At 43.0% G+C, this 22,879-nt stretch overlaps 1 protein-coding gene across 12 annotated transcripts in view; it reads right to left on the bottom strand.

The window, feature by feature from the left end:
- PITPNM2 (phosphatidylinositol transfer protein membrane associated 2) overlaps positions 1–22,879 on the bottom strand; it is a 129,279-nt gene that overhangs the window by 47,146 nt on the left and 59,254 nt on the right. For all 12 annotated transcript variants that reach the window (XR_010607087.1, XM_065646518.1, XM_065646517.1 and 9 more), the window contains 4 exons: positions 17,579–17,752; positions 3,745–3,959; positions 2,196–2,317; positions 684–917 (listed from right to left, as the gene is read on the bottom strand). Coding sequence is in view for 11 of the 12 variants with exons in the window: in XM_065646518.1 (XP_065502590.1) it covers positions 684–917; positions 2,196–2,317; positions 3,745–3,959; positions 17,579–17,656 (649 nt within the window). In the remaining variant the exon portion in view is untranslated. The remainder of the gene's footprint in view (positions 1–683; positions 918–2,195; positions 2,318–3,744; positions 3,960–17,578; positions 17,753–22,879) is intronic.

Below are 22,879 nucleotides of genomic sequence, written 5' to 3'. Positions count from 1 at the left end.
TTGTGTTATAGATTTTCTGCAAAAAACAAATTACCGCCACACTGCTACCACCTGCATTGTCTTCACTTAGTTACTGCTGGGACACAAACAAAACCTCCTCAAAAGCATTGACCTAAGAATGACGCATCAATCAAAGCAGCACATTTACTCACAACTGAGAGCTGTCAATGACCCACGGTAGGTTATAGAACTATGGAACAACGGGGTGGGGGACAGAGATGGATGGTCGCGCAGAGACCCACCGGCCCTGCCACAGGGCAGGTAGAAACCAGGGATGCTCCAGGGAGAGGTTTTCTGGGACCACTGAGGACTCGCCAGTGAAACACATTTCTCTTCAGGATTTTGTTCACAATAAAGAAAACTGGCAGATTTTGAAAATGATCTGGTAAAGTTTAACATACAGATCTTCATCTATAAAAAAAACAGAATGCAAGATCTTGCCTACACAGGATTTGAAACCCTTTCGGTGGCTACACGTGGTTTGGATTCATACATATCACAATTATAAGTGTTATGTATAACATGATTTTTTTCTGAACTGACCGAAGAGTAATCAGATCTGAGAATCTCTTCACAGATGTGTCTTGGGATATGATACATTGCACATACCTCACCTTTGTGTTTCAATTCAAAAACAACATTAAGGAGTTGACAGTGAACTTTGCTAGAATAGAAATGCTCACCAACATCATGGATAAACCGCTCAATTTTCGACTGCATCCCCCAGTATCTGAACTCGACTTTACAAAGTTTATATGCACACATAATGGGGTATTTCCCAGGGTTGTTCTTGTACTCTTGAATCCAGTCTTCTGAGAGGGGGCCTCTTTTAGTCTTCACTGATTTATATAGCTTTGGATCCTCCTCAGCTTTGTATTCATGTGGAGGGATAGGATCTTTAACAATATCAATAGGATCTATAGAAAGAGAATAGAAACATTTAGGCATTTCCTTTGCCTGAACAAAAGAAGAAAATAGCATTTTTCAGGAGTTACTTCTGTTTTATTAAATACCAGAAGCATTACAGCAATTTAGTTTCTTTCTACTTACACTTAAACAACTGATATTTAAGTTGTTTATGCGTTGCTGCTGGGCAGTGATCAGCTCTGCTGGAGGAACTAGTTACGCACAGTTCCAGCAGAGGCTTTGCTCCAAATAGATGTTTTTGCCCACAGTGACTGCAAATCCACAGCACCCTGGCAGATCCGCTCATTCCATCTTTCCAGCTCCAAAAAGATCTTTTGCACATTCCACCTTTCAGCTTTTCTAATGTCACTCAGAGTGCTACAGCTCTATCTCATCTGAGACTCAAATACACCTGCCCTTTTTTAGCATGGTTACAGAGAAGATGCTACGCACTGAACATCTTATCTTTGGAGTCCATCACGTGAGGTTACTGGTAACTCCTCACATGCTTTTAACTTAAGTCCTAATTAACACTTCCACAATGGAGAAGCAAAAACTGCAATGAGAGCAGAGTGAATAAATGTATTTTAAAGATCTGCAGCCTCCATCCCAGACCCAGCAGAAGCATCTGAAGTTTGGATTGAAGGGCAGGATCGCACATCCCAAGAAACAACAGCTCTTCTGACTTTTCTCAATGAGGCAGCACGACTCAAACCTATTTGTCTAGTACCAAAAGCCCCATCAGATGGGCTTAGGAATGAGGACAGTCATATATACATACGTGAGACTCCTTAACCTGATCTTCCAAAGACAGCGGTGAAGCTGAAGGGTCAACCTGCATGAGGGCAAGACTAAAAGGAGGGGAAGCAAAGCTGAAATACACCTTCATGTTTCAGAAGTGCAGATAGAAATGATTTTCATATATGTGAAGGAGCTATGCAATTATACAGCAACATTTTCCTCTTCTTTGGTTATTTCTGTTTCTTATCCCCAAAATCATTAGATGTCTTACTCCTCTCAGGAGCTGCACAAACAAGGCAGAAGAGCATCGTCTTCAGTTTATAGACCAGGGATTCAAATTATTTCCATGTGATCTACATCAAGCCTAGAAGAGAACTCAGGTGTCCTGACTGCACTCGATGTAACCCTGCCCTGCAGCCTGACACCGACAGCGGTGCAGGGGTCTGTGTCATGGGCCATGGACAAGCTGAGTGGACATGCAAAAAAAACCCCACCACACAAAATCACCAACAGAATAAAGGAAAAAGTAAAAGAAAAAGGCTATTCACCAAGAATGGTTTGTCTTTTTTCTGCAGGAGAAAGGTTGAACACGTTGACATTCTCTCCCGGATCAGTTTTGTAGTATGTCTCAATGTCAATAGAGAATTTCTCCACAAAAGGACACGTATACCTGAAAATGAGAACAATGCAGCTCAGAGTAAATCCCGCTCAGCTTGGCAAGCAGAGAAAATGCTTTCTTAAGATGTACAAAACTAGTCTCAAACCCAAGTCAGCCTTCACACGTGTTTTATTTCAGATATGCTTAAAATACCAACTGTACAGATTAAAGAGTTTTTCTTTAATAACTTCTTAAGACAGGAGCTTGCCTTGGACACACGGTTTCCCTGGAATAGCTCTGGTTTAGTAAAACCCCAAGCTCAAACCTATGTATCCTCCCTGATAATATTATCAGGACAGACTGTTTTTAAAGGAGCAGTTTTCAGCAAGGAGATAACTTTTGGGTCCACTATACTAAAGAGCTCTGTTATGACACAGATACTAACACAAGGACACCCTGGAAATGCACCTTTAGCAGGAGAAAAGCAGAGCTCTTCCCTGGAACCTGTTGCAGAATAAAATACAGACTAGTTCTGCACAAGGTTGGGTTTCCTGGACAACTTATTGACTCATGGGCATTTAAAGAGAAGAGATAAAACCAGAGTGGAAGTGGACTTCAACCACTTGGAAGTCAGAGAGCTCCATTATATTTATGTATAAACTGCTCATCAGAGCCACTGACTCTCCACCTTGGCCCAGACTAATGTTACTTGTAGGAAGCAGCAAAAACAGAACTATGAAACTTTTCAAGATTTTTGATAAAAATAAAGATATCCATCAAAGCCTTTTTATTATGACAGATAACAGTAATATCAAGACTTGTAAACCTGGAAAAGGGCAAATGCTCTAAACCAGAGTAACTGACACAAAGGCTATTTATTCCAGGGTATTTGAAGTCCTCCCAGACAAAATCGGGCGACACACGGAGGTCGCAGTGGGCTCCCCAGAGCCTCTGGCACTCTTCCCTTCTCAGGGTGAAAACCGTAAGATGTAGGTTTGTTATTTTCTAGATAAATGACAGTAAGACACTTCCCAGAAAAGAAGCACCAGATTTATTTATTTAAGATTTTCCTCTCCTTGTACTTTCCCCCATAGAACAAATGAATCCTGCTTTAATTGACAGCATTCAACATGACAACTGTCCCATCACCGTGTGCATTTATAACTCCACTGAGCAAGAAGATACCTGCAACGTCAAGTACAACATGCAGTGCAGGACACAAGACTAAACAAAAACCATGCAAGATTTCCCATGCTTTGATGGACAAAAAAAAATCCATGTGTTAGAGCAACCAGCCACAAGCTCTCCAGTACATACAGAGTCAGTTCAGGCAACACGCATGATCCTGAGATTAAGCACCACGTAAGAATTTTAGGACTTGATCCCAGTTTCTCTAAAGGATATTACAGAAGGTGGAAGAGATGCCACTGCCACACAGTGACATCAAAGCCTCTCTCTAAAGTAGGGGAAACAGCTCTGGACGTTTTGACGAGTTTTACCTTGTCCTTGTGTAAGGATACGCATTCCACGATTCCTCTTCCACTCGCAGAGCTGCCTTGGGCAATATAGAGCGGAACCAGCTGGGTATGTGCATCCCGATGTGATAGACTTTGTGCGTGTACTGCCCGTTGCCTCCCGGACCGTCCATGTACGGCCTGTTCTCCAGGATCTCCACACCGCTGCCTTCCCCACATGTCTCCTCTCTGCTCTTTTTCTGAAAGGGAAAAGGATATCACATAGTTAATCCTCCCGGTGCACTGTACATACCAAGGTCTGAAAGTGCATGGACACTGAGGATGGTTTCTAGGACTCCTTTTGAGCAGCACTTCATACAGAGAGAAGAACTGGAGCAGCACCCTGGCAGTAAGATTACCAAACCTTAATAACATTTATAAGATCATAAAGGAAATATTTTTATTTTATATGTGTGTATATATATATAGAACATTTCAAAAAGACTGACCCAAATTGAAAGCATTGCTGCTTTAAAATTAGGTCTGTCTTTTTGAAACACCCTGTATATGTATTTATGGTTGGACTTGATCTTGAGGGTCTCTTCCAACCGAAATGATACTATGATTCTATTAAAAAAAAAAATTATATATATATATATATATTTATATTTAGACACTTATCTGGCCAACGCAGGAACAGAGATCTGACTTATTAGGGATCCTGCAAAAATCTAGATTTGGACACCAAGAGACAGTTTGAACGGAGACCCAATGATGCACCAACTCCTGCTCCTACAACGGGTGACACGTGACTTTTCCCGAGACGCCACCAAACGCCGGCTCCAGCCCAAACCACCCGACAGCACCAAATGCTGTCACATCAGCGGACGACACAGCGAAGGGGAGTTTGTCCAACTTGGCAGATTCTTGCAGTATCGCATGAAGAATCTCACGTGCTCGGCGCAACATCACGGTCCTAAAGGCCATTTTCTGACCTAAAACCACAGGATCTGGGGGCTCGTTGCCTGTGGTCTGGCAGGGCAGCAGCTCTCCCACAACAGCTTGGAGAACATGCTCTGCTAATTAAGATATTAAGAAGAAACAACCCAAGTTTGCCAGAATGCACACAGCACCCCCGGCAGTCTCCATGTTTTGGCTGATTTGTACTATTGTCCCTCATTGAGAAACTGGCAAAAATTCCTTCAATAAAAAAATACGGATTTCAGTGCTTCTAAGAAGAGCTAGAGGCAAAGCAAATATTTATTCATTTGTAACACATTTCAGCAGATTGGATGATGTATAACCTTCATCATTTCCAAACAACAGATTTATATTCCTAGTATTTTGAGTTTATTGTTTGTATTTGAGAGAACAGTACTTTGGAAATTAAGAAAAAAAAAGGAATTTTAGACAAGAATCAACTGTGAAATGTAACACAATAACAACCTCTCATTTCTGGCATACAAACAATTCAAAGGATAACATGGTTTAACAGAAAATGATTAATAAGATGCAAGAGATCAGCTTCTCGTCTTTTGAGGACAGGATGATAAGTCGACACAGCTATTTGGAAGTAAACAGCCCTCTTTTTAAAGAACTCTCAAGTGATTTTAAATTTAAACAGCTGTAACGGACAAATCTAAATAACTGACAATCTAAATAGTCTTTTTTTTTTCCACTCCACAAACTGCAGTAGTCCTGCAAAAGAAAAGCACTTTTTAACAGTTTATATCTAAGTCAGCTGGCAGTTCATTAAAATACACATCCTCTTAAAACAAATGACTATCTTTCAGTTCTTATATAAGCACTGACCAAGTCCTGTACAAATATTTATGACAATAACATTAAATAATCTTGATGACCCAAAAATCTGCTTAATTCAAAGGTCTTGGAAAAGGCAATAACCCAGCAGGCACAGCAAATGTGTCAGACAGAATAACAGTGCAGCATCTGCGCTGAGCAGTTGATGCAAATTATGGAGATCTACAGTTTTATTATATGGCACGAGCACGTGGAAATCCTAAGCGGAGGAAACATGGGTTGTCTTCATGCCAAATTATCACAGGTAGAGTTGGACATGGGCTAGATTTAAAACCCTATTCTAGATTGTGTGGTTACCAGCAATTCCAAGGAAAATCTGCAAGTCCTCATTTGGAACCAAAAGATATTTAGGAGTTCTTTAATTTCAAAAGAAATCCACAGCACCGAGCGGACTGAGCATCTCCTGGGGCTGTGCCCAGCCAGACCTGTACAGAGGAACCAGGTTCCCAGGTCACAAACGCTCGTATTGCATTGGAAAACCAAACCACTAAAGATTTCTTTGTGTTTTAGTGGCCACGGTTGACATGAAAATGGATAAAAATACCATGTATGCTTTCTTTCTCAGAGTGCAATTTAACACTCTTGCTTTCAGAGCTACATCTGAGATACCTCCATGTGTTTTCTTCCGATATCTCGCCACCTCTTGATGCTCTTCAGAGGTTGGGTTTGAAGCCCAGACACACAGCTCACGCTAACGTCCTCCGCTTGTCTTTGCCCCATTTAGCCAGTTCTGACAACATCTCCCTGCATGAAGATGACTTGCCTGGTTCTCATCCTACAGCAAGTACCCTGGTGAACCTGCAAGATCAGCCCATTTTTTGCTTTACATGACTATTTCCATAGGCAGCTTTTCCACATGACTTGATAATGCAAACACTCAGCTTCTCAGACTTCGTATTTCTAGTTATTTCATTCATTTCTATGCAGAAGACCATGAACCCTGTTCTGAGAGCTTCCTCCTTCAGCCTTTCCAGATGTCCAGCTCCAGCCCACAGCCTCTTTTGCCCACTTGCAAGCCCCAAGCAAATTTTGGCCCTACAGATTCCTCCTGCTTGTCAATTATCTACACAAGATACGACAAGGGACAGCAAGAATGTTTTCTTCAATTAACATGGAATAAGAGTTGCATGACAAAAACATCAGAACTACAAAGTTTGTATCCCAAACTAATCTTTTGATTCAGGACAATTTATACTCAAAACCCAACGTAACTTATTGTTGGGAATGATAGTACAATACAAAAAGCTCTACAGGATAAACCCCACCGAGCTGCTCCCCAGCTCTCACCAGTTATCTTGCTGAGAGGACAAGAAGCCACAGTCAGGTCAGGAAGGACTGAACAAGTCAGGTTAGATGGTCAATGGTACAATCATTAACCAGTCATAAAGACAAAAAGCAGATCCGTTTCTCTGACAATAAAAATAAAGATATCAGCCACACGCACTCGAGAGACCAGGCTGATACTCCGAGCCCGAGCGGTGCTGTGGAAGAACAGTACTTGGGGACGTGAAGAGCAATTCACTTTTCAACCATGTAGCCTCTTCATGTCTATTGTGACTCAGCTACAGCTTGGAGAGGGCTTGTTCCAAGGAAGTGTGGTCTGTAAACAACCATTAAAAAATAACTGTCGATTAGGAAAGCATTTGGCTTGAGAAGCGGCTGGCAAGTCCTCTCCAAAGAATGTCTGTCTGCTGGGAGGGGCAGATGTGCAGGCACTTTAGGGTCAGTTGTGAAGGTTTCAGTCTCATCAATCGATCCTCCTACGAGGAGCAGAGACTCATTTAGCAGACGACCTGTGTTATCACTGCTTGCAAATGACACCACCACCTTTCCCTCCATAGAAATATCTGAGGAAAGGTCCCAAACAAAATCAGAGAGTAGCTAACAGCCTTTATATGCAAGTTATCCAAGCTGTAATCACAGTAAACCATCTTACATTGTATTACAAGAGGAAATCCAGTCATCCCTTTAGAAGTCCCTCTCTTCTGCTGATGACACTCCATGTTCTGCACAGCCCCATCAATAGCTTTCCAGGACAGATGGTGACACAGATCCCTTCTAGCTAAAGTAATAGCATTAAATTACTCATAACAGGGAACCCAGAGAAGCAGATGCACCATGATTAGCAAGAATGCCAGTTACTTAAAGGCTTCTATTAAAATAAATCTCTTGGCACAGCAGCACAGCATGGGACACAGCACATGACCTCACCATCACAATCAGAGATGAATAATTCCCGTGAATGTCATCTAAACGCTGGGCTAGCCTAACCCCATTTGTCATCTGCCCTTCACGGCAGGAGACGAAGGGCTGTAAACAAAGCCTTTGCTGGTGGCAAAGACAGGTTGAGCAGTTCTCAGACCCTCCAACCCCCTTCCCAGTCAGAAGTGTGGTATAACTTACTAAAGGAACGATGGCCAACAGCAACAGAAACCCCCACAATCTGAGAAGTCTCACTACAGCTGGAGGAACTGCACTCGCACAACAAGAACACATAACGCTGGGGAAAACCGCTAAGATGTGCCTTATGGTATCAGCTGCGGAAATACAGAAGTCAGGCTGTGGAAATTAAACTTGCCCTGTAGTATGTTGCTTTAGGTGAATTAGAAGAAAAACCAACCCCACCAACCAACGCAGCATTGCTCAGAACACCAAGAAGAATATGATCCTAAACCACTGGAGTCCTTTTCCATGTTGTTTTAGCCCTGGAGTAAAGCACAAGCTGGACACGGGTTCAGGCACGTACACAGAGAATCCCTGCGAAGCCTACAGCAGCCCTGGAAATAGCTCAAGGGTTTAGTTTCTCCTAAAGTTTATTTTTTATTTAAGTTACTACCCTGAGTACTGCAATGGTACTGCAGAGAACAGTAAAGGCAGGGTAAGTTCCATGGTGATAAAAGGCGATCCAGGCATCATTCTAGCTTTTAAAAATAGATTATAGCTATAACTTTACCTTGTTTACAGCTCATTATTGTTTACAGTACAACCCCTCAATCTAAGTCAAATAGTGATGACAAAATGTTGACATGCTTTAGATTTATGATGAAGTTTCTTGGCACGTTACTGCAACTTATTTACATGGTACCAGTGGCCTCTTTCAATGACCTATCAGAGTTTTGAGATTATTCAAAATACAAAGACTAACAGCACTATGCTTGGTAGACCTATTGTCCATGAATAATGAAGACATAAATCATTGTCTGGAAACAATAACCAGAAGAGTTTTTTGCTTTTCTCCTCCAGCTCCATTTGGCAACAGGGTATTTTGATAGTCCAGACAAATTCTTCTGGGACAATCCATTAAAATAACACCGAAGTCTTGGGATTTTTTTATCCGATTTAGACACAGATACGGATACAAGACATTCGCAGCTGGGTGATGGTTTCAGTTAACAACAACAGCAAACAAAGGCATTTATGTAACCACTGAACAAGAACATGACAGCAAATCTCCCCAGAGGATCCTGCTAACATACTTGCTCATACTGTTGTGGCAAGGGAGGCTGAGAAAACATTCTCTATGGCCAATTACTATATTTTTTATTGTTTTGGACGCCGAGACCACCACAAATGCCAATTAAGTTCCCAGAAACAGAACCTGACCTTTGGGAACCAGTGAAAGCCTGAACTGCCTCTCGCATTCCACCAGACGACAAACAGCCCAAAGCTGCTTAGGTTGGGTGGCTCCTGCCGTCATCGAGACCTGGAGTCACTAATCACACCTTTTTTTTTTTTTTAATTATTTTTTCTGTTCAGTTTTAGAGAGGAAGTACGAAGCTTCCTAAGATGTAAAGGGTTGAGTTACAAAATCTAGGGTGGGAGAGGAATAAACTACTTGTTTTCAATCTCTCCCATATGTTGAGGGAAAAATATTCTCAACTATCTCCAGTTGGACATCATTTAGGCCGATGGTGATTTCACTCTTCTGATGGATTTTCCAAAGCGTTGCCTTCCCACCCAAAAGTCCTGAAACTAATTCATGGTTTATTCACGGTTTATTCTTCATTCTCCCAGCACAGCATTTTTGTACACAGCTAACGTGAACATTAATGATGTGCACGTACATGGGTGTATCCGTTCTCTCTTCAGCTGCCTCTTGCTGCCCGTGACTCAGCTCTGGGTTCTGTTAACCTCTCCTTTCTGAGCATTTGAACTGACATCTAATTCATTACGAGCAATCTGCTTTCACCACCAACAACCTTCTGCCTGCTGATGCAGCAATCTGATAGACCAGGCACCGCTCGTGGTCAGAATTCACTGCAGGTAATCAAAAATCAGCTCTTGGGCTACGAAAACAAAATGTTGGTTTACCCTAAAAGTACAGTAGGTCATACTTCCCAAGCTGTTTGTTGTTGCTTTTTATTTGTGTGTTTTGTTTTTCTCTTTTCAAAAAGCATGCGTCAAATACCTGAAACACTCAATCAAAATCATAATCAGGGTGATACCTGAGCAAAAAGCTTTTTTCAGTGTGAAAGAAGGGAGGAGGAGATGGTACTATTCCACTCTTACAGAAGCCAAGGAGGAGAACTTCTGATCAGATCAAAACCAACATAATTTTATCAGTGCATAATGTTCTAAGAGCAAACAGGAAGTTACAGGAATTAAATTAAAAATAAAAATCACCCTTACTGTTATTAATACTTTGGAATGCTGAAGCAGAACAGCACACACAACTTGTTGTCAAAGGCTTTTGTACCACAGTCAGAACAGCTCAAGTTTTCTCACATTCGAGACGATGGCATCAACACGGGAGCACTATTTTGAAGAGGGAGAAGGTAACCTGAAGCCACGGAGCTGCTGGCAGGGCTACGTCTGATAACCAGATCTTTCAAACACCACTTCAGCATCCTAACCGTGATGTGGCTCTTTTCTTCATTTAGCCTGAGTGGGCACCTTTACCAAAATACAGCAAAACAGTCCTCAAACAGGGAAGCTTCTCTACTCCTGTTTTGCAGGAGTTGAGTGTAGTCTTACTGGTTATATTGGAAAAACAATATCAAAGGCAGGCAGGAGCCAGGATCCCTGTTACCTCAGGGACAGGTTTTAATATAATAGTACTTTTGAGCCTGTACTTTGTAAAGTACAAATCAGAAACAAATCCATGTCAAGTTGGACTGAAAATCCTTTAGCAATAACATTGCTGGAGGACAGTGAGGGACTTGCGAGTTTTGTTCTTGTTACTCAAAGTCAAGGCTCACTGCATCTCATTGTGCACAGCTCCATTGGCACCACCTTAATCGTAAACCAAGTCCAACTGCAAAGGGATTTCCCAGTCTCTCCAGTTACACTATTCGCATCCTTCCGGAAGCTGTGGACGCCACAGGACCATGTTTTTGTTTAAACCATGTGCATCACATTACAAATGCAGGCAACTTTAAGCTGCAACATCTGTTTCCATGGCAATGGGACTGCATCAGCAATGCACTGGGTTTAGTTTAGGCCACGCTCACTCGGCGCCGCACGCGAATCATCCCGGTGAACAGCAAACCAAGCGATGTCACCAGTAACCATGGTGCCCACAGCCGAGGTTTCCATGTGCCCTCTGAGCTCTAACAGGCGTCCTTCACGCATGACAATTATTTTAATCCAATTAGTGCTGTTAAAAAAATAATAATACATGAAGAGCCAGCGTCAATACCTATTTAGCAAAGGAAGGTTAGTTTGAGTCAACAAGGTAGCGATCAGAACACAAGGCTTTACAATAGCACTTTGACTCCAAGCCTCACTGCACTGCACACATAGGAATGACCTGAAACACTGGGGAGAGGGGAAGGAAATCCGTTCCTCATCAATGGCTTTATTAATAAAAGCAAAAGACCAGCTGTTTTAAACATCCTCCTTGTAGGTTTGATCAATGGCTGGGCAACGCACAGTGCTGTGCTCCATCCAGGCAATACCCCTTCCCCCAAACCCTGCTGCTTCACCAGCTAAATATAAAACCTCATCTCAAGGTAAAACATAGTCCTAAAAAAAGAGCCATAAAACCTAAAAGGAGGACAGGGTGTCAGCAGCAGAGTCTTGCAAGACAGAGCAGAAATATGTGCAGCATCAACTTGTACAAACGTAGGCACTGCATTATTTAGAATCAGGTCTAGATATTAATGAAGCTGTTTGTACAAAACCAGGATATTTTGGGGACAATCAATTGTGCAGGACTATAAATAATTTACAGCGTTAAGAGAACTGTTCTCATGGCCACTCGTTAATCACTCCGCCTTACAAAGACGCCCAGTCACACTCCTACGGAGACAGGGCTGGATGTGCCAGCAGCACATGAATTAGGAATCACTTTGTTATGGAGATAGCTCAAACTTGTTTACTCCACATGCTCCATCATTCAAATTGTCTACTACACTTCCAGCTCAGTATTTCATCTTACCTTGAGTATTTCCTTCCCTGTCTTTAAACAGATTTTTTGCATTAACTATTCCACAGACATCATCTGTGAGAATTACTGTCCCTAGTTTAAAGGGAGGTAAAGCAAGTTGCTCATTATTATATTGTGAGTCAGAGATTAAATTTCAACGTGGAGTGTTTTGGACCAATTCTGATCCTCTGACTACATCCCTTAGATTTTAGGAACCCAATAGAACTGTTCACTAACAATGGGCTGTATGCTAAAATACTGGTTGACTGGCTTAAAGAATTCCCCACAGTTTTCCTAATACTTAATTCATTACTTGCCTTCAGGTATTTGAAAAAGTGAGAATCTAATCTGGGTCAACCGTCAAGATTTCATCGAGGGGTGGACAGGTCAGAAATTTTCTTTCACAAGAATAAAGAAGGAAACAGGCATTTTGACAGCGACAAGCTCAGCAGGATTGTCAGTGCTACATCCTGCATTAAAACCAGTAAAAATGGGAAGTTCAAAGTATTTTTGGTGTTATAACATTATCCCAGTTTCACTCTGTTTTGTTAGAGAGCATGTGAACTGTCAAGGCAACACAGTTCACTACTCTAAAATCAACCTTTTTTTCACCAGCTATGGGATAACAGCCAATTTAAGAACTGTTCCAGAATAATGGCTGGAAAACAAGAAAAAAAAAAAAAAGGCAAAAAAAGCTGTTTGCTATTTCTGTACGTTTTCCCCAAATGTTGACCTGTATGGGTGTCGCTGTCACCTGTGCAAATCAGACCGGAAGTCTGGCAGCACTGAACGTACCTGGACCCCCTTGTTCTCTAAGCTTAGCGATTCTGAGTGTCTTACTCTCCTCTTTCAAGAGGATGCAAGCCCCTCATGATCACAAAGAAAAGGTTAGGAGAACAAGAGGAAGAAGAGAGAACATAGAAGTCACAGGCTTTGAACGCTGTAGCATAGAAATTGGCAAAAAAAGCCTCAAACTAAGCTTTTGCTTCTAGACTGGTGAATCTTCCAGGGTCTCTGGAGCCGTCAGTAGTGCCACCTGCTTTTAAAATTAAAGCATGTATGTCTGTCTGTCCAGATGGCCAAGGCATCTGCAAATGAAACACAAATAATCAGCCATCCTGCTCTTCAGTGTCCAGAGATGAAGGGTTAGTTTGTTTTCCCCCACTCAATCAGTCTTTCACCATCTGCTGAGCCTGCTGGCAATCGCCAAGCATCGCTAACAGTTTAAGGGACACGACTTTTGCACCCAGGTATCAGGACACGGCCCCAGGAATTACCACTGCACCAAGTCTGTTCTCGAAGGTGCTCCCTTAGAGCTACACACAAATGAAGGAGAAAACAGGACAGGGCAAGGGTCTGGGGACTGAGATGATGGACACATCGTGATGCTTCGGAAAGGAGGGAAGCGACTCGGGGTGCTCCATCAGCAGGCACGACAGGCGAGTACAGCGCACTGCAGACGCTCGGAAACATGCTCTGACTTTTCAGGGAAGGCAATAGATGCAAAGCCCTGAGGGACTGCAGAAGAGAGGCTCATGTTAAAAGATGAGAAGAGTCCTTGGTTCCCAGGATCCTGCCTGAGTTCAGCGGGCAGCGCTGAGCAGATGGGTCATCTTGAACAGATTCCTCAAACAGGGACCAGTGTCCTTCCCCAGTCACGGACCCTCCAAGGGCTGAACGACAAAGTATTAACACTATTAGCTTACAAGGATGACCCAGCATCTTAAAATAAGCCTCATCCCCAAAAGGCAATCACTAGGTCCACAAGAATATTTTTAAAGTACGCTATCTTTGGAGGAAGGTCACGAGTACTCAGAGAAAACTGCATGGAGAAAACAAGGACTGGACTTATTTACAGCAGAGAAAGCAAGCGATGCACACCGATATAAAAGAAAGATTTAATAACAAGAGGAATTCTCTCATCTTCTGTAAGGGTCAGGAGGGCAATGGTCTCTCAGAATCGCATGGCATATGGAACTGCAGTAATGAATGGTATTAAGATGATAAATGGACTGACCTTTGGCTAATAACATACTGATCTTTCTGACAAACGCATTCAGATCTCGGAATACAAGCTTTTTTGAGACAGAGGCTTAACATTAAAGTGTGTGTTGTTTCACTGTTTTGAAATATTTTGCCTGTTTTATGTGCCAGAATAAAAACAGGTCACAGCAGAAAGGAAGATCCGTGGTTCCGAGCTCAAATTCAAAAATTAGTATGTTTTAATTTGGATAGCAAAAGAGACAAAAACTCAGCAACAATGCAAAAAGTACCTCGTGCATATGGAAGAGCTAAGACTTAACGGCTCTGCGGCCAACACAGCGAGGACTCCCAGCCTGAGACACTGACAACGTGCGTGAGAGGTTTCCCAGGAAAATATGGATATTGATAGTCTAAAATTTAATAGAGAAAAACAATTCAGTTTGGATCCGCTAGGCTTCAAGCAAGTCAAGGGTACATTAAGCCCTTTGCTGTAATACCAAATTAACTTATTTATGGAAGAATTTAAGTGCTACTTAGAGTACTGAAACCACCGTCTCTGTAGATAATATTTCAGAAGCTACCAGAAAGCAACACTTAAGAGACTTGTTGCTCCTCTCCTTCCGCCCTCCTCTTTTCTTTTTAAAATTAATTAGAGAGCAAAGCAGCAGACAACTCGCCTCGGTTTTCACAGTTTTGTACACCAGCCTGGAGAACTTTAAGTATGAGAGAAATTACAGAGCAGCACAGGCAGCGCACAAAGATTTATTGCATGTCTCGCCTGCCTAGTGGCGCAGAGAACCAAAAGAGATGCTGGATTATATACTGCACGATTTTAATTCTCCCGTCCAATAAACACAGTAAATACGAGTACAGCCTGTCCCGGTTTAATGGAAAGACCCTTTGCTGCTTGGGCATGATGCTGCTTACGTCAAATCAGGTGGAAATTTTTTGTTAAGACTTCTAAGAAGAAGGAGGGACTGTCCTCTCATGAAAGGAGACAAAAGGACCTTCCACTGCAAAGGCAAAAATCTCCATGGAAACATCTTTGAAAAGTGACCACAGTGCTCCAGCTTGAGGCTGAACATCCAGGTCCTCGTGGCTTGGAGACACCACGTCCACAGCGAAGGGTTCCCAGAGCAACCACACGGGCCAGTTGCTTCATCTCCCAGGTGAGAAGGTCCTTTTGGAAAATTTTCATTTCGAGGATGATGAAATCCAGGAAATTTGATTGCTCTTAAAAGAATAACTTTATACCAACTGGTTTGGAGTTTAATGGAGATCTTTGCTCATGAGCTTAAAGTTAAATGGGTGAAAAACTTCAAGTACGTGCTTACGGCTCTCTAAAACCCTTGAGGAATAATTGTGACATCTCCTTTTTACACTGTTGGAAAGCTGCTTCCTACGGGACCAGGCTGACTAGTGTCTCCAGCAATAATGACACCGCACCGCACACAACAAACGCCTCTGAAAGGAACTTTTTGCTTTTAAGAATTGCTCCTCCCCTCGGGAACTACTTTAAATCATTCTGTTCTACATTTCAGCCAAAGATTTCTAAGAAATGGCTCTACACTGCTGTTTTGTACAGATAGCTTGTTCCCCTAAGGGGGTTCAATGTACAGAACTTGGTTCTCCTGTGGCCTCCTTATGCATTTCACAGGAAAAATAAAGACAGACATGAAGCACTTTCTCATTCTCGGAGAAGAAGGGAAGTCGTGCTCCCCACTGCTCTCCCCCCAGCACCTGTCTCAAAGACAAAACCTCCGCTTTTTAAATCACGCTGAAGAAAAAGGACATTTGATATCATGGCCTTTTGAAAAGCTCCTGTTGAAGTCAGCAGGAACCTTCCCACCAATTTCAGGTTGAATTGAAGCAGATCACTACCGAACACTAAGAAACAGAACATAAACTCTACGTTCTGCCTTAAGTGGGTTTTCTGGTTTTGTTTTTTTTTAAATTTGAGCTGAGACCAGTATTTTCAATAGAAAGCACAGCTAACTTTTCCTCTTGCACTGCTTGTAACAGAGGAACTTGTTTGTAACTTGCTTTTCACACACTTCTCTCTGGGTACCCGCAGTGTTTCCAGCTATTGCACTTGATCTAAGAGGAAACCTGACTTCGCCACACATCCACGCACCAGAAAATTAAAGCAGATCTGAAGCAGGGCTGGGTGACAATTTGGGGCTGTAGTTTCCCAAGTAGTTTCCTGGGCCAGCAAACGTCACAGTGCATGAAACTCTAACGGCTTATCACGTCCTTTGACATAACAATATGGCCAAAATCACTGTCAAGTGAACAGAGTGGAATCCAGTGTTCTGCATTAATGAAATAAAAGTATTTTAAATTCTGAAAGTGAACAGCAAATTCAGCCCACGACCAAGTCCACCTCTCGCAGATGCCCCCAGAGACACTCTCCAATTAACAATTAATCCTCCATTAAAGCAGGTGGGCTCCTCCTTCTCCATCAGGTCTTTCTGTGCGCTCTGCTGCTCACTGACAGGCTCTGCTCAGCTAATATCCTTCTGCCATCAACCAGCTCTTTATTCACAACAGCTGAGCCAAATTTGGAAGAAAAACGTTGTAATGAAATAATTACAACAATATTCAAAGCAGATACAGCATCAGGAAAAGATACACAGAAATGAAGCCACCTAAGAAAAATGTTTGCTCCTTTATGCTAACATTTAGGTTAAACACACAAAGATGATCCATTTCTGTCAGTAAAAGGAATTTGACTGTTACTACTGGAAAACACACACTGTACGTTGTTTTAACAGTCAAGGGCAAGTGCATGAGTCCTTAAAGGAGCCCATTTGGATGGTCAGGGCAGAAATGGGGCAGTTGTGCTTTTGCTTTGGTTTTGGGGGGTATTAGTTTGTTTTGTTTTGTGTTTTCCTTAATTCATTTTAGGTTTTAAGCCAAAGCAGATTTTTCTAGCACAGAAAGCAATGTACTACTGCTAACTCAATATTGTATGTGTGTTTTGCTGGATAAGCAAAGTTAAATTTTATTTAAAGTGTGGGACAATGAAATAACACTTCAGATTCATTTCCTTTTAAAAATGCTCCTGATTGGATTTCAGACACTGGGAGAATAGGGGCACAGAGGATTTGAGTTACAAAAACCCAGCATTTTAATTAACTGCTTTATGGAAGACAGGGAATTCAACAAAAATTCCCATCAGTATTCAGAAGCCTATTAAAAATAATAAAAGTTTTATGCCTAAACTGATTAGTATCTGTTTCATAGTGGTATATAAGCAAATAAATATTACATCCAGATTTTTTTCCCCCTCCCTAAATTCAAAGTTCTGCCTTTGGTTTACCCTCTCAAGTTTATACTAGGCTGCTCCTTCCCAACAAAAGAGCACAAACCTTTGGTTTGCAGCTGGAACTGGCACAACCAGTAACCCCAGCCCAGCTGGGAAGCAGCGGCTGCTTAATCCCCACAGCTCAATCGCTTCCAGGTAGGTACCCACACACTTGGGCTCAGCACTGCTTTCCATAGGAACACCCTATCTATACGCTGTTGTTTCCCCAGGCGGGTCAAACAGAGATTCTCTAATTTAAGGACAAGAGGAGGCAAGTAATAAACTGCAGTTTGTATTCATTTTTCCCCCCAGCTCCTTTATAAGCACCCAGCAAACCTCAAATTTAAAACATCTTAATTCTGCAGCAATACTCCAGTCTTTCACACTGAAATATTACTGACCTGTATCATGTACAGCTGTGCAATTCGATATTCTTCCACACTCATCGGAAGAGGAATACGATATTCCTTTATGAGCATTTTGAATACAAAAATATTTTATCCGTTCAGAAACACAATCCAGAAGCTTTTAGTAAAGGCTCCTTAAATAATGGCAAGGAAACGCATTGAGGATCCCTGAAACAGAGAGAGAGAAAGAAAAAAAAAAAGGAGCAGTTATTTTCCATTCTTATTGCAGAACATCCTATTAAAAGAAAAAAAAGGCAAACATTATTTTTTGTAATAGCTATAAGCTTAACAGCAGAGAAAAAAATCTCTAGAGCACTACCAGACCCTTGGTATCAAACCAAACAGAATCTTTGAGATGAATTTTTATTTGCTTCAGGGGACACCATCAAAGCCATTACCCTCCTGACCTTTGCCACCGTATCAATCAGACTTTCCCATGCAATAGCTTCTCCATGGAAGAGATGTGACAAAAGCTCAAAATGAATAGGCAGACCTCCTGTCGCCAGACAATAAAGTATCTCTCCAATGTCAGCAACGCACCAGAGATGCATCCACTCAAAGGTATCAGGTTTTATCCTCTCGCATTCATCCAGCAGGAAGAAAAGGCAATAATTAGACTTCCTCAGCCCTCAGTAATGCCATGATGAAGAAAGTAATTTGGATTCTAACAATAAAGACAGCAGAAAAGTACTTTTCTTCTCTGCTTTTTTCTGAATTATTGTCTTGGTAGGACCCCTTCTCTTTCACTTCCAAAGGAGTCTACAGGCAAACTCCTCCTGCCACTGATGTCAATGCCAGACTCATTTTTACATTCCCGCTGCATAAGATACAGCCCAAGATCAAACTGCAACACACACACACAAAAAAATCCCATCACACCCCACCACAAGGCAATTTAATAGAATTATTGCTTAAGAATACAGGGAATACAGCATCTACTGCACCAAGAGTTAAAGCAGTAACTTTTCAAATATTCTTCAGACTCCCTACAGGCTGCTCACTGACAGGTTCTGCTCAGCTAATACGCTTCTGCCATCAACCAGCTCTTTATTCACAACAGCTGAGCCAAATTTGGAAGAAAAAAGTTGTAGCGAAATAATTACAACAGTATTACAACAATAAAACAATGAAATCATGTAGGGAAGGGTTGGGGGGAAGATGCCGGGTGAGGAGGAGAGGAGCAAGCAGCAAAGCTTGGGCCGAATCCGCCTCGGCAGGACCTGGCGGCCGCTCTCCTCATCGCCAAAATCCACCTTTCTGCTGTGCCTGCCTGCTGGAAGTCTGCAGATATAGCTGCTGGAGCAAAACCAGCCCCAAACCCTACAACTGTCAGGGGAAAAAAATAAGTAATAACTAAAAACACCCAACTTATCCAGTGGATTAAAGTGTGGTCTGGGAACCGGGAAGCCACGCTGCTACCGACAGGCCTCAGCGCTGCTGCGTGTTGGCACAGCACTTCACCAACCTTATACAAGGTTTGGAGAGGTTAAAACACATCGCCATGGTCACAGAGAAACCAGGGACAAAACTCAGGATTTCTAAGCCTGGTTTACTGACTTGTCACCTGTGTAGCACTCAAAGGGCACTGCAACATCTCCGTCTCACACCGGAGCTGACCCTCCGCTGGTTTTAGGCCCAAACCAGGCACGCTGCTGTTCGCTGGCTTTTGTTTAATTCCCACATTTCTAACTGGGCAGTAAAACCCATCCATCCCAGACTGACTCTTTCGGAACAGCTATCCATCTGGAGCTGCATTACCTGAACAATTTATTTTCAAATTCAATTCTCTGTTTCATTTTCTTTCTGTCAGAGCAACCTGTGTGTGTGGAGCAGGGGGATTAAAAAAAAAAAAGGAAAAGAAAAAAAAAAAGAAAAAATATTTGCCATGACAAACCCTACAGAGAATAATTTTGGGAAGACTGCACCTCCTGACACTGCTGTGCTGACGTGCCGAAGTTTGTGTGCGTCCACAGGCACGCGCAGGATTTCCTCCATCAAACTAATCCTCCAGAACAGGTGGAGATAATCTCATTAAGTGGTTTTTAATTAGTGTCCTGGCAAAGAACAACAGTAACTGCCAGAGGATGGATCTCAAGCGCTGGCCCCAGATCTGCATTGCTACAGTGGTAGGACCCCAACTCCTGGAGTTAATGGCAGCGGGAGGCTCAGCTACGTGTCTTGAGCAGTTCGTTATGCCTTAGAGATCTCTGAAAATGAGATTTAAAAGCTCCCTCCTCCCCCCACCATTCCCCAAATGCTCCGAAAGCGATTCTGCTCCCACTATAAGGACATCAGTCACGTCTGCCTTTGCTGCTTGCTAAAAACAGGATATTTCTATCGATTGGAAGAGATGAATAAAACAAAAAATAGAACCTTGAAAGCAATAAAATGGCAGGAAACCAGTAGCAAGACGGAAAAAATGTGTTTATAATGAAGTACCAGGCAGGTAATACCTCACAAGCCAAGACACAAGAGGGTTTATTTCATTACAGACTAAAAAAATCCAACCATTGTAGCCCCAAGCAGCCGCCTCGGAGCGTGCGGAGCTCGTCTGGCCACAGCAGCAGCTCCTGGTCCAGCGTCCTGCCGGCCGAGCTGAGGTTTTGCTGTGAAGTTCCCTTTCAGGTTTCTACTTCCCTGCAGTCAATGTTAAAAAGCAAGTGTTTCAGCTTGGCCTGCACGTCTCCAGGCAGCAGCAGGTCCTGATGATGTGCCCGGTGGAAAGCTGATGCTCCCAAAACCCTGGAAACACGCAGGGCAATAGCAAGAATCAAATCGCAATCTCAAACCCAGGGGGCCAGCAGGAAAAGGCATCTGAGATCAGCAGCCTGACCCTGAAGGAGGCACAAAGAGAACAAACCTGACTTGTTTCCTTTTTTTTTTTTTAAAGCTAGACTGGTTTAAAAAAAAAAAAAAAAAAAAAAAAAAATCAAGACAAGTTTACAGCCTGGGCTGTGTTTGAGCTGAAAATAACCTGCCCTAACCCTTCTAGGAGCAGTGATGCCCAGGTTGGAAACCACAAAAGATAAACATGGGTTTTCACCAGATTCAGATCTTAGGGAGCACCATGCCCAGTGGGACAGAGGTGACCAAACCGTACTTGCAGACAGCTCACTGAGCAGCCTCCTTCCAAAAGGCTTTACAGAGAATCAAGGCTCACCAGGACCGCTTACTGTATTGCCCAAACAAAACAAATAAGTTTGCCTGCAGACATAATGGCTGCTATGGAGAGAAGAAAAATCCCTTCTGGAAGCAAAGGAGCCAGGACACAGCTTTGGAAAACAGGTGTCAAAACAGCAGCTGTGTCCCTGGCGCTTACCCGCATCCAACTCATTGCTACGAGCAGCCAGAGGTGCTTGCAGGGAGATGCTCGACGTGCCGGGATCAGCAAGCAGTCGGCGTTTTGACGGCAGGCTGGATTTTGGCTGCCCAGCCGCTGAGCACCAAGCTGGATTTTCTACATATTTGCCAAACCCCCGTGGCCACACATCTGGGACCGGTGGCAGCCCAAGGCTGTTTGCAAAACTCAGCTTGCAGCGGCTTCCCTCAGCAGGAGGAATACAATGGTGACGCACGACATTTGCAGACTTGCTGCTATTTCTACAATAGCCAAGTGGCACATTTGTACAGGCCATTATTCAATTTATACGCAGAGCTGTAGTAACTGTGAAAGCCAGGCGCATAATTTTATACCTCAATTATTTTAAAATCAGGTTCTCGAAGCATCATAATTACGCTCCAGAGTCAATATCCTGCTGTGATGAGTCAGGTCCACTTCTGAGCTATTGCTCCAGGCTATTTGAAGGGTAACGCTCAGCGTGCTGCATTTACTTCTGATTTTAATGGTTTCCCTCGCAACAATAACAAGCTTTCTTTCGGTCTTTAAAGCTTGGGAAACTATTGGGATCTGAAAAAGCTGAACAGATTGAGACCCCCAACAAAATCTCCCCATTTCGCACATGAATTTGGTGTTTGGGATTGTCACTTTGGGAGCATCAGGGCCAACCTCCCCGTTACTGAACGAGGTAGCAGAGGACTGATGACAACTGACAGCTTGTAATTAAGGAAGGGTAAAGGGTATTTAAACTGTGCTATCAGAGTCCTGAAGGTCAAACCCCGGCCAGGCTTGACAGGCTGGCCCTGAAGGGTTTAGAAACTGAGTATTACAGCAAAAATCCTGGCTGCTCATGTCAGTTGAACCCAGTGCAGAACCACTCAGGCCTGCGAGTTCGGGATGCTGTTCCCAGCTATGCTCTTTCAGCTGCCACCTCAACAACTAATTTTTGACCAGCTCACATTTTTCATGTCCAGGCTGCTGAGCACAGGATTTTCAGGGCTGAAACAAGCTCCACCGCAGCAGCAACAGCTCACCCTGTGCCACAGCTGCTATTTCTCATTTTCAACAGGGAAGAAAAAGCCCTAAATGTAGAGAGCAACTTTAATGAGCTTTTTCTAGCCTCACGCAGGAAGTTCATTTCACACTATTTTAAAGTTAAAAGACTTGCCCTAGAAGGAAAAACCCATCAGGGTTGCATGGCAGTGACTGGTACCAGCCCTGGAACTGCAGCCTCAGGTTCTCATCAGCCGCTGCATGTTCGGGGCTGTGCTGCCTTTTGAAGTCAAGAAAGTCTCTCCGATGAAAGATCACGCTCATGAGCTAAAGATCGATACCCTCGACTCAGCTATTGAGCAATTCTGCTTGCGGTATTTTCACATAACTGATAAATGAAAGATAATTAACAGAAACAACTGGAAGAAAACCAAACACATAATGGCAAAAGGATGAGAAAAGGCCCTTTCTGGAGACCACACCTACCTTCCCGAAAACTTTCTTTAGGTTCTCTACGTCTCTTTTATCCCCCAAGAAGATGCCTCCTTGAACAAAGCAATATCAAAGAGATGTTAGCATTGGTCCCAAACGTATCAAACACCTGGGCACTGGGAAGCAACACCAGACTCGGCAGCCCGGCCACCGTCCCTGTCCTGCAGAGCTCCTGAGGGAGGATCAGTGCCCTCTCATGACTGCAAGAGCTGCACTTGGATTTATTTATGCCGTTAGAAGCAGCAGCATAAATGTGAAACAGATTCCTAGGACCTAAGTCAGCATTTTTTTTAAAGGCAGCCTCAACACTCACACCTTGATTAATGCGGCACTCTCCTCCTGGCCCCAGAGCAGTCTTGCTCAGCTTTATCCATCCAGAATATCACTGCTGCAGAGACTATTCCCCCATTATCTGTCGCTCTGATCCCATTTATCCATGGTGTCCCTGTCTCTCCATCAGCACCTGCAAATAT

The sequence above is a fragment of the Caloenas nicobarica genome, chromosome 16, assembly GCF_036013445.1.
Source record: "Caloenas nicobarica isolate bCalNic1 chromosome 16, bCalNic1.hap1, whole genome shotgun sequence".
Taxonomy (NCBI): Eukaryota; Metazoa; Chordata; class Aves; order Columbiformes; family Columbidae; genus Caloenas; species Caloenas nicobarica.
This window is presented reverse-complemented; position numbering and strand designations above follow the sequence as displayed.